Below are 15,341 nucleotides of genomic sequence, written 5' to 3' on the forward strand. Positions count from 1 at the left end.
CACAGTTTACCCTTCCTTTTTCTTTATCTTATAATATCTTACTTGAGAACACTTTTTTACAAAACATTTGCATGATTTTGTTGAGATTGAATTAAACAATCACATCTCATCCAGAAATAAATGAATTTCCTGGCACAAGAATGAACATGAGGCACTTAAACCAAGAGAACCACTTTGGATCATTCAGTGAAAAATAAGACCTTTCAAGGTCCCAGCTTATACCATTTCAGTTTTTCTTGATCCCATATATCCATATTTGAGAAAATATTCCCTCCAAAATATCTCTTCTTTCATTCCTACCATATTATATTGCATTTTTGTACTGTACTGTACATTTTTATATCGATGCAATAAAAATAGGTTAAACCACCATTTCATTTGCTTATGATTCATTTTAACACTTCGGGAGATGCTCAACTGGCAGTTTGGGTCTCAACTAAGATCACTTACGAACCTGTAATCAGTTGGCAGCTCAGCTAGAGTAATCTACGTGTCTGCTGTTTGAAGCTGGCTCTGGGCTGATCCCCACGTCTTCAACAAGCAAACCGGCCTACTTCATATGGTAGAAGAAGAGTTGCCAACAGCAACAGGGGATTTTCAAGAGTCAATGTAGAAGAGTGCTCCACAGAAGACTACAAAGACAATGAGTTATTCACTATTTACTGAGGAACGTAAGGGAGTTCCAGAAAAACGTCTGTGTCTGCTTCACTGACTATGCTAAAGCCTTTGACTGTATCTATCCATGGTGCTCAGCTGTTTCAGTTGTGTCCAACTTTTTGCAACCCTATGGACGGTAGCTCACCAGGCTCCTCTGTTCATGGGATTTTCCAGGCAAGAATACTGGAGTGGGTTGCCATTTCCTCCTCCAGGGGAATCTTCCTGATCCAGGGATCAAATCCATGTCTCCTGAGACTCCTGTGTTGGAGGTGGTATCTTTACCTGCTGAGCTATCGGAAGCCCTTTGACCATGTGGATCACAACAAACTATGAAAAATGCTTAAAGAGATGTGAGTACCAGACCACCTTACTTGCCTCCTGAGAAATCTGTATGCCAGTCAAGAAGCAACAGTTAGAATTGGACGTGGAACAAAAGACTGGTTCATAATTTAGAAAGGCTGTATATCATCACCCTGCTCAATTAATTGACACGCAGAGTATATCATGTGAAGTGCTGTGCCGGACAAATCACAAGTTGGAATCAAGATTTCTGGGAGAATTATCAACAACCACAGATATGCAGATGATACCACTCTAATGGCAGCAAGTGAAGACGAACTAAAGAGGCTTTTGAAAAGGGTGAAAGAGGAGAGTGAAAAAGCTGGTTTGAAACTAACCATTAGAAAAACTAAGATCATGACATCCAGTCTCATCACTTCATGGCAAGCAGAGGGGAAAAAGTGAAAACAGTGACAGATTTTATTTTCTTGGGCTCCAAAATCACTGCAGATGGTGACTGCAGCCATGAAATTAAAAGATGCTTGCTCCTTGGAAGGAAAGCAATGACAAATCTAGATAGCATATTTAAAAGCAGAGACATCACTTTACCGACAAAGGTCCATATATTCAAAGCCCTGCTTTTTCCAGTACTCATGTATGGATGTGAAAGTTGGATCATAAAGAAGGCTGAGTGCTGAAGAATTGATGTTTTAAATTGTGGTGCTGGAGAAGACTCTTAAGAGTCTCTTGGACTGCAAGGAGATCAAGCCAATCAATCCTAAAGGAAATCAACCCTAAATATTCATTGGAAGGACTGAAACTCCTTGGTTGCTGAAGCTCAATACACAAAGAGCCAATTCACTGGAAAAGACTCTGATGCTGGGAAAGACTGAAGGCAACAAAGGATGGCAGAGGATGAAATAGTTAGACAGCATCACCAATTCTCAGTAGTGAGATAGTGGAGGACAGAGGAACCTGGGTGCTGTAATCCATGGGGTTTCAAAGAGTTGGACACAATGAGTGAACAACAATAATACTGTAACTTACCACACATGAAAACGAAACTCAAGACAGCACAACAGTCACAAACATCCTTTTATTCATCAGCTTTTAACCCTCCATTCTTTAGACTAGCATTTCCCAAAGGGTATTAGGAAGCATGGCAGGGAATATCTTTGAAATAATAATTGATTTTTTTCCCTCAGATATTCCTTAGCTCTTCCTTTCTCCTTGTCTTAAGCTGTCTTAAGGGATAGCTAGATCATTTCCTCAGAAGAGAAGAAATTACAGAAGTATAAGAGAAAAAGAGAGCATTTCATTGCTTACAAGTTTTGAGAACTTAGTTTCCTAGGAAACAAAAACCATGCCTGGCAGAGGGTGAAGATCTCAATAGAGACCACATGGGAAAAGCCTGGATTCACTAGGGGCATGGGATACACGCCACATTCCATAAGTGGAGACCAAGAGGGATTAGGGGGCCCCCACAGAGCAGTTACATAACAGGTCTAAGAAAGACGGTGCACTGTTCATTCATACAGAATTTCTCATACCTCAACATGGAGCAGATCAGTGAAGTTATTCCCATCAACATGAGAATTACAGTATGGAAGGAACAAAGAGAACCAGTGGATCTGAGTAACACATGTCTCAGGCCCATCACCTGGGACCAGAAAGCAAGTAGGACATTTCAGCAGACATCCAGCATACACAGATGATACAGTGGATACATGTCACACCTCATTCCACAATGACCTAGCTCCTTAGCATTAGTAAACTCCATAACATGGATACATTCATGGAGAAAATGGAAAGATCTTGAATTTCTGCCAATCTGGGAACAAAGGATTAAACTAGAAATAAAACGTACTATTTAAAACTATAGAACAGTACATATCTTAATATATTACAGTTTGCAGACTGAGATTGATACCAATATATATAGAATACTTGATCCATGCACTGTTTCCCTAGCAAGGGTTCCATGGTCAAATAGGTTTGGGAAATGCTGTATTTTCCTACTGGAAATCAAAATGCCCATTAACATATTAATGTCTTAGAGAAGACTCACAGTAAAGAAACTCAGTATTTTCCACATCTGACCTGAGAGATCCTTTTAGAGGAAACTTATTAATGAATGATCCTAGAAACATACATAAATAAACACTGCTCTTAACTTATCTCCTTAGGTCACAGAAGATCCTCTACAATGCAACCTGCTCCAGTAATCCATTTTTTCTTCACTATTTCTCAGTGTAGATCCTTTTCTTTAGCTAGGTCAGACACTTCACTATTTCCTGAACAAGATACACACATGTCTCTAAGTATAATTATCAACTCCTGTTTGTCTCTAAATATACACAAACTAGATAGCTACTTGGGTTCTACTCTCAGAAATTTCACAAAAGACATCTGTGACCATTACAGCTCAAATTGATTGCTCTTTTATAATGCATGAACATTTGACCCCATGAGATATTGGCTCATATGTTGCTTTGCACCATCAGGAATTACACTGGTATTTTTATACATAGCTCAACAATCCAAATTCCTGAGGTAAATGATTATTCCTTGTGTTAAGTTTATATTACTTTTAATGCCTGAGTGAAAATCTACTAAAAAAGGTATAAATGAATCTGTGAAGTTTTCTTAAGAGTACAGAAATTTTACATTAATTGGTAATGACTGCAAATTTTAAAACTGAAGAGGCAGAAAACAGCACAAGTGGAATTTCAGTGAGTAGCAATAAGACATAAGTTTTAGATATGACTTTACAGTCTTTACTGTTCACAAGTTCTGGTAGTCACTGTTTTTACTCATCTTGCAAAAATGGGATATTGGTGTGATACATTTGGGAATAATTGCATGCTTGTGTAAATTTTCTTTTAAATAGAAACAATTCCATAGCAAAAAGGGGTAAAAACATGGCTGGGCAGTTTATCTGTGAGTTTTTGAGCCAAGAAAGATATACAAAAGTCCCTCAAATCTGAAAAAGAGAAATAATAGGAGGTAAAGAAAAGCTGAAAATAGTCTGTCAACTGTAACTCACAGAGGAGATTCTTGCCATGTGGAAATGGCCAATAAATGTTAGCTTTCCCCTAGGATACTCACTGAGAAAGTCAAGTTATTAATTTTAGAAAAGATCCTAGGAACTGACAAAACTATAAAAGGACCCATTTGTCTAATTTAGAATGAATAAAAGGCAATTAGATTTTCTGATATTAGTTTTTACCATAGTTAGTAAGATCTGTGTAATCATCAGACAACCTTCACTTAGTGATGTAATTAAGGTTAAATATTTTCAAAGGAAAGCAAAGATACTAAGGATGAAAATCTTGATTTATTCCAGAAAGAAAGCTATTCAAAGGCTTTAAGAGGAAATGAATTATCTTTACGGTGATTAATAATTACAATATATTGACTAGTATGTTCAATTTTTTATTTCACTGCATTAGCTATATCTCATAAATTATTTTTATTTTTTAATATTTTAGTTTTTTAATTATTCAGTTAATACATGTTATAATTTTCTTTGTGAATTACTCTTTAATCCATACATTGTTTAGGCTTTTTATTTTTTCAGGTTCCCAACCCTGAAGGATTTTCATTACCATTTGTAATAGTTAATTTCTAATTTTAATAGAGTAGTGACTAGATAATACGTGAATGATTGTGATTCTTTATGACTGCAAGTATATAGTAAATTTTAAATTTTCAAATGTTGCATGCATGCTTTAGAAGTGTGTGTATTCTCTGTTGGGTTCTCTTTTGGGTACAAAGATATACATATATTTAAAATCATGCTGTATGTGTTACTCAAATCCTCTCTGTATATTCTCTAAATTAGTTTCTAAGAGAGGTGTTAAATTCTCCCATTATGATAGTAAGTTTGTCAATTTTATTTTGTAATTCTGAGTTTTTATAGCTGTTTTTTTTTGGAGGAGGATTACAGTCTACGTCCATATTAAGCATAGTAAGTTATAATTTTTATACTCTTTCCATAAATATTCTTTATTAATATTAATGCATCTGCTTTATATTCTATTTTGAATAATATTTTTATTCCAGCTCTTCTTTCGGTCCATATATGCCTGGAATATCTCTTTTGTTTTTTCTCTTTTTAAATTTTCTGTTTTAGGGTGGGTGTGCATGGATTTGGTGTGTGTGTGTTTGTGTCAGTGTCTCCTATAAACAGCATATAACTGACTTCTTTTATATCTAAGCTAGTAATTTTATTTTTCATTTAACCAGAGTCATGTAATCTATTTACATTTGTTGTCACTACAATGTGTTTTGAGTTACATCATTTTATTCCATAGTTTAGTTTCATCAGCAGTTTCCAATGGCTTCATTCGTCCTCCTCCTCCTAACTTTTCTTGGATTGGTACACTGTAGATGAGTGTTTTTCCTATTGATTTTTATTTATGCATATTAAAACTTCTCAGACATTATCTCTCTGAATATGCTGCTGTAATATTCTATTATCATTTGTTATCTTTTGCTAGCATCCCATTAAAATTCTATTAAACAAGGATTCTTGAACATCATGTCTCAACTATTTTTCTATTTTTTTGTTTATGCTGCATCCTGGGTACAATTCTTAGTTCTCTCTTCCAGTTTGTTATGTCTTTAACTTTGTCCCATTCAGAGTTCATGTTTTAAATTTTATGAGTTTTTAAGTGCTGATATATTTTCTAGGGTTACTAACTGGATCTTTTTCCTATCCTTATGATTTTATATATATATATATTTTTTTTTTTTTTGGCCACAAGAGGCAAAGTATTTTATTCTAGTGTCCCCCAAATTGACTGTGGAAGTAAAAAGTTTCTACATTAAAAAAGTTTATATAAATTATATGAATAGTAATTTTCATAAAAGTCAAAATGAAACATTCTGCATAGGACAAAAGATATGCCTAAGCAACATATCATATTTGCACAAGGCCACTGAATGTCATGGGTACTACTAACAAATGAAAAAGCTTAAGTCTATGGCAGTCTGAGCAAAGATTTCAGTTTGGTATTCTATAACCCCAAGACTATAAACTATTCTTACTATACAAAAGCTCTAATGACATACAGAGTTTTTTGTAGGAACTCTTGTGCTTCTGGTTGGCACATTATCTACTCTTCAATATGTGAAAGTAATACAGACAGTTGTGAGAGGTTGTGCAAAACTATTGTATTTACAAAAATGGCACAAAAGTGAATTCAACAGTCGATGCACATGCACACTTCATTCACATCTTCAATGACAGAAGGTATTCTGAACACTATAGAACTGAATAAGAATACTAGCTTCAACAGCAGCTGTTAAGCAATAGAGTCACGTAAGTTACACCGGAATGGGCAAATATTGCCCGAGTAAAATTCTATTGTTAAAGCTGAAACAGATTTAAGGCCATTCAAGTTCAAGCACAGGATACAAATCTTTTGGAGCCCCATTTATTTGTGTTTGAAATATGTGACCTTTCTTCTAACTTGTGGTCTTAAACTTCTGTTTTACAAAACCCAAAAGGAAAATCCAGAAGAAATCAACAGTAGAGGTTATATTAAATAAGAGTAACATACAAAGCTATAATTAAGATGAATTAAAGAAAGCCAACATTAAAACTGCAAAACTTGTTTGTTACTTGTTGGATCCAGCCCTACACTAGGAGTTAGGTAATATATACAATTATTTTCAAGTAGATTACTTTATGTTGCTCTAACGTGTTCTTTTCATCAGTGCACTGTTAAACTAATCAAAACTCTACACATGTATATTCCCTTACAATAGCAGCACACACTACCGCTATCTGCAAAGCCATCACTCTCAAATGACATAGGGAGTAAAAGGAAATAAAAAGCAGAGGAGTAACATATTAAGGAGAAATCATGGGAATTAGAAGATCCATGCAGTTCAGCTCTTTTTAATCAGCCAGCCAGTTTGCTAGCAACAAGAGATGGTTTCCGTTGAGGAAGGTCCTGTGGAGTGGGAATGTGGTCACCAGTGACCTCTGTCTTATCCGGGGTTGCAGTAGGAAGTTGCTTGTTCTTCATTTTTGCTTTAGCCATGTTGTAATCCCCAGAATCAAAATATTTTTGCCCTTTCTGCAATCGTTTCCTTAAAAAATCGGAACCTCCAGGCTTTTGTCCCAGATGAGGATACCTTGCTTTTAATTTTGCTTCTTCAGCTTTCTCTGGGCTAGTCACTTTATCTTCCATTTCCTTCTGCTCCTCCGCGGAGGTTGCCTCGGGGACTTCTGCAGACATACTCCTCCCTCTTCCTCCGCTTCTCCAGCTCTGCGACGCCCAAGCACTTCCTTCTTGCCTTCCTGATTTTATATATATATTTTAATAGAGATCATTCCTTTTCCTTTTTGATTCTGGTACCAAGAAGTAGGCTGCTGCTGTAACAATACCTAAAAATGTGGAAGGGGCTTTGCAAACTGGGTAGTGAGTAGAGGCTTTAGGAGCTTTTGAGAGACATGCTAATAAAAGCCTGAGTTACTGTGAGGACAATATTGGTGGAACTATAGATGTTAGAGGTGATTCTAATACGGATTCAGAAAGAAAAGAGGAGAGCTTGAGAGGCAGTCTATCTTCTTAGAGAACAAACAAATAATTATGAACAGAATGTTGGTAGAAATATGGACATTCAAGGTCATTCTGGTGAAGTCTCAGATGGAAATGAAGAACATTTTGCTGGAAACTAAGAAAAGATAACCACGTGATAAAGGGCAAAGAACTTGGTTGAACCGGTGTTCTAGTTCTGTGAAAAACAGAACTTGCAAGCAATAGAAATGAGTATTTAGTTCAGCAGCAGGGATTTGCACTACTCTTGTCTTCTGGCTCACTTATCTGTTGCCCTGTATCATTCAATCTACTGTTGATTCCTTTGAATGTATTTTTTATTTCAGTTATTGTGCTCTTCACCTCTATTTGGTTGTTTGGCTCTTTGTTAAAAACTTTTAACTTCTCACTTAGTGCATCCATTCATACTGTGGAAAACAGTATGGAGGTTTCTAAAAAAAAAAACTAAAAATAGAATTACCATATGACTCAGCAATCTCACTCCTGGGTACATATCTGGAAAATACAAAATTCTACTCGAAAATATACATGCACCCCAATGTTCATGGCAGTATTATTCAACTTTGAAGACACAGAAGCCACCTAAGGGTCCATTGACAGATGAATGGAATGCACATATATACAATGGAATACCACTCAGCCATAAAAAAGAATAAATTGTTGCCATTTCCAGCAGTATGGATGGACCTGGGCAGAGCTCTATGCTAAGTGAAATAAGTAAGACAAAAACACTGTATGATATCACTTATATGAGGAATCTAGTGAATAAAAGACAAAAGAAGCAGACTTAGAGATATAGAGAACAAGCCAGTGGTTACAAACTGGGAAAGGGGAAGGGCATGATAGAATAGGGGATTAAGAGGTACAAGCTTTAAGTGTAAAATAAGCTACAAGGATATATTGTACCACATGGAAATAACAGTAGATATTTTATAATAACTATAAATGGAATATAACCTTTACAAATTGTGGATTACTATATCAGACACAACATATAGCAACTATATTTTAAAAATTGGTTTTTATAATAAAATAAAATGGAATATAAAAAATGGGTTTTTAGCTGTAGAGGTTGCTCATTAAAGTTTTAAAGGAGCAGTGTGGTTCCTCCTGACTGCTTATAATAAAATGCAAGAAGAGGGAGCTGAACTGAAGAAGGAGTTGTTGAGCAAAAAGGAAGCAGCACTTGAATACTTAGAAATTTTTCAGTCTACACATTTTACAAAAAAAAAAAAAAAAAGAGTAAGCTTTTTCTAAAGAAAACACAGGGTATTTCAACCATTGAAAATAAGACTAATAGGGGTTGGAATCAAAAAATTATCCACCACCTCAGCAAAAACCAGGAATAGATATAGGATTTTATTAGCAGAAACATTGCCAATCAGGGGTACTGAGACAGGATGAAATGAAAGAAGGCTGTTAAACTGCTTAGATTTTATAAGAGGGACACATAGAGCTATTTGGCTGCAAATGTACACTATTCTTTAAGAAACAGAAAGACTCCAAAGGCCATTCACAGATCATCAGATTGCTTCTTAAGCTTCGAAGCATGGGCCATCACCTTTGTTTCAACAGGCCATATGGCCTCCAACTGAAGCCTTGGGGATGAGACCTCCATCTGGCAAAGCCACAGGACTGCCACCCCAGTGGGTCCAGAAGGTGGAGAATGGAGCCAAAGAGGATTATTCCCAAGAAAATTTATAAACAATAAATGCTGGAAAGGGTATGCAGAAAAGGGAACTCTCTTACATTGCTGGGGGGAATGTAATTGATACAGCCACTATGGAGAACAGTAGAGAGGTTCCTTAAAAAAGTAAAAATAGAACTATCATGACCCAGCAATCCCACTCCTGGGCATACACCTGGAGAAAACCATAACTGCAAAAACACATGGCCCTCAATGCTCAAGGCAGCACTCTTTACAGTAGCCAGGCCACGGAAGCAACCTAAACATGCACCAGCAGAGCAATGGACAAAGCATGGACGTGTATGTATGTATGTATGTATGCAAGCATGCGCGTTAGGCTGCCTTAGTTGTCTTTGACTCTCTGCAACCCTATGGACTGTAGCCCACCAGGCTCCTCCGTCCATGCAATTCTCCAGGCAAGAATACTGGAGGGGGTTGCCATGCCGTCCTCCAGTGTCACTTCCAGACCCAGGGATGAACCCACATTTCTAACACCTCCTGGCAGGCAGGTTCCTCACCACTAGTGCCACCTGGGAAACCTAATTGTGTGTGTGTGTGTGTGTGTGTGTATCAGTTCAGTTCAGTAGAGTTGCTCAGTCGTGTCCAACTCTTTGCGACCCCAGGGACTGCAGCACAGCAGGCTTCCCTGTCCATCACCAATTCCCAGACCTTGCTCAAACTCATGTCCATCAAGTCGGTGATGCCATTCAACCATCTCATCCTCTGTCGTCCCCTTCTCCTCCTGCCCTCAATCTTTCCCAGCATTGGGGTCTTTTCAAGTAAGTCACTTCTTCGCATCAGGTGGCCAGAGTATTGGAGTTTTAGCTTCAACATCAGTCCTTCCAAAGAATATTCAGGACTGATTTCCTTTAGGATTGATTTGTCAGATCTCCTTGCAGTCCAAGGGACTTTCAAGAGTATTCTCCAACACCACAGTTCAAAAGTATCAATTCTTCGGCACTCAGCTTTCTTTATAGTCCAACTTTCACATCCATACATGACTACTGGAAAAACAATAGCTTTGACCAAACAGACCTTTGCTGGCAAACTAATGTCTCTGCTTTTTAATATGCTGTCATAACTTTTCTTCCAAGGAGCAAGCATCTTTTAATTTCATGGCTTTAGTCACCATCCGCAGTGATTTTGGAGCCCAAAAAAATAAAGTCTGACACTGTTTCCACTGTCTCCCCATCTATTTCCCATGAGGTGATGGGACCAGATGCCATGATCTTAGTTTGCTGAATAGTGAGTTTTAAGCCAGCTTTTTCATGCTCCTCTTTCACTTTCATCAAGAGGCTCTTTAGTTCAGAAGAACTAAACTTTCTGCCATAAGGGTGATGTCATCTGTGTATCTGAGGTTGTTGATATTTCTCCTGGCAATCTTGATTCTAGCTTGTGCTTCATCCAGCCTGGTATTTCACATGATGTTCTCTGCATATAAGTTAAATAAGCAGGGTGACAATATACAGCCTTGACGTACTCCTTTTCCTATTTGGAACCAGTCTGTTGTTCCATGTCCAGTTCTGACTGTTGCTTCCTGACTTGCATACAGATTTCTCAAGAGGCAGGTCAGGTGGTCTGGTATTCCCATCTCTTTAAGAATATTCCACAGTTTGTTGTGGTCCACACAGTCAAAGGCTTTGGCATAGTCAATAAAGCAGAAGTAGATGTTTTTCTGGAACTCTCTTGCTTTTTTGATGATCCAACAAATGTGGGCAATTTGATCTCTGGTTCCTCTGCCTTTTCTAAGGGCAGTTTGAACATCAGGAAGTTCAGTTTACATACTGTTGAAGCCTGGCTTGGAGAATTTTGAGCATTACTTTGCTAGCGTGTGAGATGAGTGCAATTGTGTGGTAGTTTGAGCAGTCTTTGGCATTGCCTTTCTTTGGGATTGGAATGAAAAGTGACCTTTTCCAGTCCTGTGGCCACCGCTGAGTTTTCCAAATTTGCTGGCATATTGAGTGCAGCACTTTCATAGCATCATCTTCTAGGATTTGAAATAGCTCAACTGGAATTCCATCACCTCCACTAGCTTCGTTCGTAGTGATGCTTCCTAAGGCCCACCTGACTTTGCATTCCAGATGTCTGGCTCTAGGTGAGTGATCACATCATCAGGATTATCTGGGGGATGAAGATCTTTTTAGTACAGTTCTTCTGTGTATTCTTGCCACCTCTTCTTAATATCTTCTGCTTCTGTTAGGTCCATACTGTTTCTGTCCTTTATTGAGCCCATCTTTGCATGAAATGTTTCTTTGGTACCTCTAATTTTCTTGAAGAGATCTCTAGTCTTTCCCATTCTATTGTTTTCCTCTATTTCTTTGCACTGATCTCTGAGGAAGGCTTTCTTATCTCTCCTTGCCATTCTTTGGAACTCTGTATTCACATGAGTATATCTTTCCTTCTCTCCTTTGCCTTTCGCTTCTCTTCTTTTCACAGCTATTTGTTAGGCCTTCTCAGACAACCATTTTGCCTTTTTGCATTTCTTTTTCTTGGGGTTGGTTTTGATCCCTGCCTCCTGGACAATGTCATGAACCTCCATCTATAGTTTTTCAAGCACTCTGTCTATGAGATCTAATCCCTTTCATCTATTTCTCACTTCCACTGTATAATGTATAATGTATATAAGTGTGTGTATGTGTGTGTGTGTATGTGTGTATCTATCTATCTATCTATCTATCTATCTATATATATATATATATATATAGACAAAGGAATATGAAACATAACAAGGAACAAAATCAAGTCATCTGTAGAGATGTGGATAAATCTAGAGACTGTCATACAGAGTGAAGTGAGTCAGAAAAACAAATACTGTATATTAACACACCTATGTGGAATCTAGAAAAAATGGTACAGCTTAACCTATTTGCACCAGGGTTTCTCTGGTGGCTGAGCTGGTAAAGAATCCTCCTGCAATGCGAGACCTGGGGTCAATCCCTGGGTTGGGAAGATCCCCTGGAAAAGGGAACGGCTACCCACTCCAGTATTCTGACCTGGAGAATTCCACGGACTGTATAGTCCATGGGGTCACAAAGATTCAGACATGACTGAGTGACTTTCACTTTCACCTATTTGCGAAGAAAGAAACAAACACAAGTATACAGAACATACATATGAATGTGAAGGGGTGAAGAGGAGGGCTGGGTGAATTGGGAGATTGGGACTGAAATACATTACTATGTGTAAAACAGAAGACTGATGAGAACCTACTGCATAGCTAGGGAACTCTGCTCAGTGCTCTGCGGTCACCTAACTGGGAGGGAAATCAGAGAGTGGGTACATGTACACATATAACTGATTCACTTTGCTGTACGGCAGAAACTAACGCAACACTCTTCAGCAGCTACACTGAAGGAAGCTGCCTCGCTAGGTTTGGGTTTGCCTGGGACCCGTCACCCTGGCCTTCTTTCCTGTTCCTTCTGGAGTGGGACTGTCTGTGCCTGAACCACCACTGCATCTCAGAAGCACATCATTGTCTGATGTCGCAGGTTCACAGCCAGAGAAGAGTTTTTGTCTCAGAATGAAATGTACCTTGAATCTCATCCATATCTGGTTTATATGGTCTGTAGATCAGACTCTGGACTTCAGCGTTGATGCTAGAATGAACTGAGGCTTTGGGGGCTGTGTGGACAGAACGATGTATTTTGCACATGATAAAGACATGAATTTTGGGCAGCTAGAGGCACACTGCTTTGAACCGAACTGTGTCACCTCCCCAAATTCGTATACTGAAACCCTCATCGCCCGTGTGACTGTATTGGAGATAGGGTTTCCAAGATATCAGGGTTAAAAGAAGTCAAAAGGGTACTAATCTGATATATTGGAACTGATGTCCCTATAAAAGTGGAAGAGTCATCAGCTCTCTCTGACCTGTGACAACAGAGTGAGAAGGCAGCCCCCCACAAGCCAGGAAGAGAGCGCTTGCCATTAGCAGACCCGGCCAGCACCTTTATCTTAGACTTAACAGCCTCCAAAACTGTAGGAAAATAAATTTGTTTTTTAAATCATCCAGTCTATGGCATTACATTATGGCAACCTAAGTAGACTAAGATAGGATTTTAAACAGACTTAAAAGTCATTTTAAGAGTGCTCAACATTTTTCATTTTTATCTGGAATGAATTCATCTCCTGACTGGTTATTTTTTTTTACTGTCTTCATATCTCATATTTTATTTCAGTTTGATGGCTCACCTCGAATACAAATTTTTAAAGCTCCTCCTCCACCCTTGCCATTCTCATTTAATCTTCTTCAGCTGCCCCGATCTAACTCCCTGAAGCTACTAAAGAAAGATTTTTATATCAGTAGTACAGAGCTTCATCAGCATGGATATTGGGAATGTCAGAGTCAGCCCCAGTACTTTAAGGCTAATTCAGTTCCTGCCTTATACACGGTTCCCTAGGCAGTTTTTCGGTTTTTATGGGCCTAGTTTATTTTTAACTGTTTAGGATTTTCTGGTATCTCGTTAGTAGATCAGAGCTAGATACTAGGTAGTTCCTGGATTACATACTTGCTAGCCTGAAAGAACTGCCCCTCCCAATGTCAGCCAGTTTTTTAGGGACAATAAACAACTATCCCTTGCATGTGCTTTTCAAATGTAAACCAAACAATCCAGAGTCCATATCCCCAACCACCTCCTTTCTTGGGCTCTTACACTCCAGGGCAATATCCTCTTGTCTCAATCACTCCAGAGGCTAAGTACCAGACAATAAAGGCCTATGCCCCCAGAGACTGCTGAAATTACTCACACTAGCCAATCCTAAGCCTGCTTACACTGCCTCAGTTGCACCTGTCCATGGAAACCACAGTGAAGGCTCCTGCCCACAATTTCTCCCATACCTTCTACCTCCTGACCAGCTTTGGAGCTTCTCCATGGGCCCCCGCCCAACCCTGCAGGGTGTGCTATGCCTCCTGTTTCTAAGGATCCTCATAAACACTCATTTCCAAGTCTGTGAGTCTTACGGTACATGATTCAAATAAATTCCAAGTACTGTCAAAACTATGAAAGTGCAAGGCTTAGTCACTCAGTTGTGTCCAACTCTTTGCGACCTCATGGACTATAACCCACCAGGCTCCGTGGTCCATGGAATTCTCCAGGCAAGAACACTGGAGTGGGTTGCCGTTCCCTTCTCCAGGGGATCTTCCCCACCCCAGTCTCCTGCATTACAGAGTCTTTACATGTGAGCCACCAGGGAAACCGACTATCAAAATGATGATGTACTACTTAAAAGACAGAAAAAGTAACTTGTGGTAGTAGAAAACATGCATCTCAGAACTTGGTTAACTTTAGTACATTTAACAAAACAATTGTAAAGTTTTGGGGAATTGGCAATGTGTTGCTTTTATCATATTTTGAATATTATCAAGAGTTCAAATCAATATTGGGTTATTACATTGAAATATAATTGTGGTAATAGTTGCTTAGTTGGTGAGTAGTGTCCAACTCTGCGAACCATGGACTGCAGCCTGCCAGGCTCTTCTGTCCATTAGGATTCTCTAGGCAAGAATACTGAAGTGGGTTGCCATCCTCTCCTCAAGGGGATCTTCCCAAGCCAGGGATGGAAAACAGGTCTCTCTCATTATAGGCGAATTCTTTACCATCAAGCCACTAGGGAAGTTCTACATTAATAACACATTAAAAATCAGTCAGTCAGTTCAGTCGCTCAGTCATGTCCAACTCTTTGGGACCCTATGAAACACAGCACGCCAGGCCTCCCTGTCCATCACCAACTCCTGGAGTTCACCCAAACTCATGTCCACTGAATCGGTCCATGTCCAACCATCTCATCCTCTTCGTCCCCTTCTCCTCTGCCATCAAACTTTCCCAGCATCAGTATCTTTCCCAAGGAGTCAGCTCTTCACATCAGGTGACCAAAGTATTGCAGTTTCAGCTTCAACATCGGTCCTTCCAGTGACTATTCAGGACTGATTTCCTTTAGGATGGACTTGTTGGATCTCCTGGCAGTCCAAGGGACTCTCAAGAGTCTTCTCTAACACCACAGTTCAAAAGCATCACTTCTTCAGCACTTAGCTTTCTTTATAGTCCAACTCTCACATCCATACATGACTATTAGAAAAACCATACCTTTGACTAGACGGATTTTGTTGGCAAAGTAACATCTCTGATTTTTAATATGCCATCCAGGTT

The 15,341-nt window shown here is 38.8% G+C and overlaps 1 protein-coding gene across 1 annotated transcript; it reads right to left on the reverse strand.

The window, feature by feature from the left end:
• Positions 1–5,699: 5,699 nt before the first annotated feature.
• LOC122673613 (cAMP-regulated phosphoprotein 19-like) lies at positions 5,700–7,226 on the reverse strand. Its single transcript, XM_043871541.1, has one exon. It carries the CDS (start codon positions 7,185–7,187, stop codon positions 6,849–6,851), a length of 339 nt encoding a protein of 112 aa, XP_043727476.1. The 5' UTR covers positions 7,188–7,226; the 3' UTR covers positions 5,700–6,848.
• Between the last annotated feature and the right edge of the window lie 8,115 nt (positions 7,227–15,341).

The sequence above is a fragment of the Cervus elaphus genome, chromosome 17 (assembly GCF_910594005.1).
Source record: "Cervus elaphus chromosome 17, mCerEla1.1, whole genome shotgun sequence".
NCBI classification, from domain to species: Eukaryota; Metazoa; Chordata; class Mammalia; order Artiodactyla; family Cervidae; genus Cervus; species Cervus elaphus.

Bases quoted from the DNA above. Each gene is read 5' to 3' on its own strand.
- LOC122673613 (XM_043871541.1), bottom strand. From the start codon at position 7,187: ATGTCTGCAGAAGTCCCCGAGGCAACCTCCGCGGAGGAGCAGAAGGAA.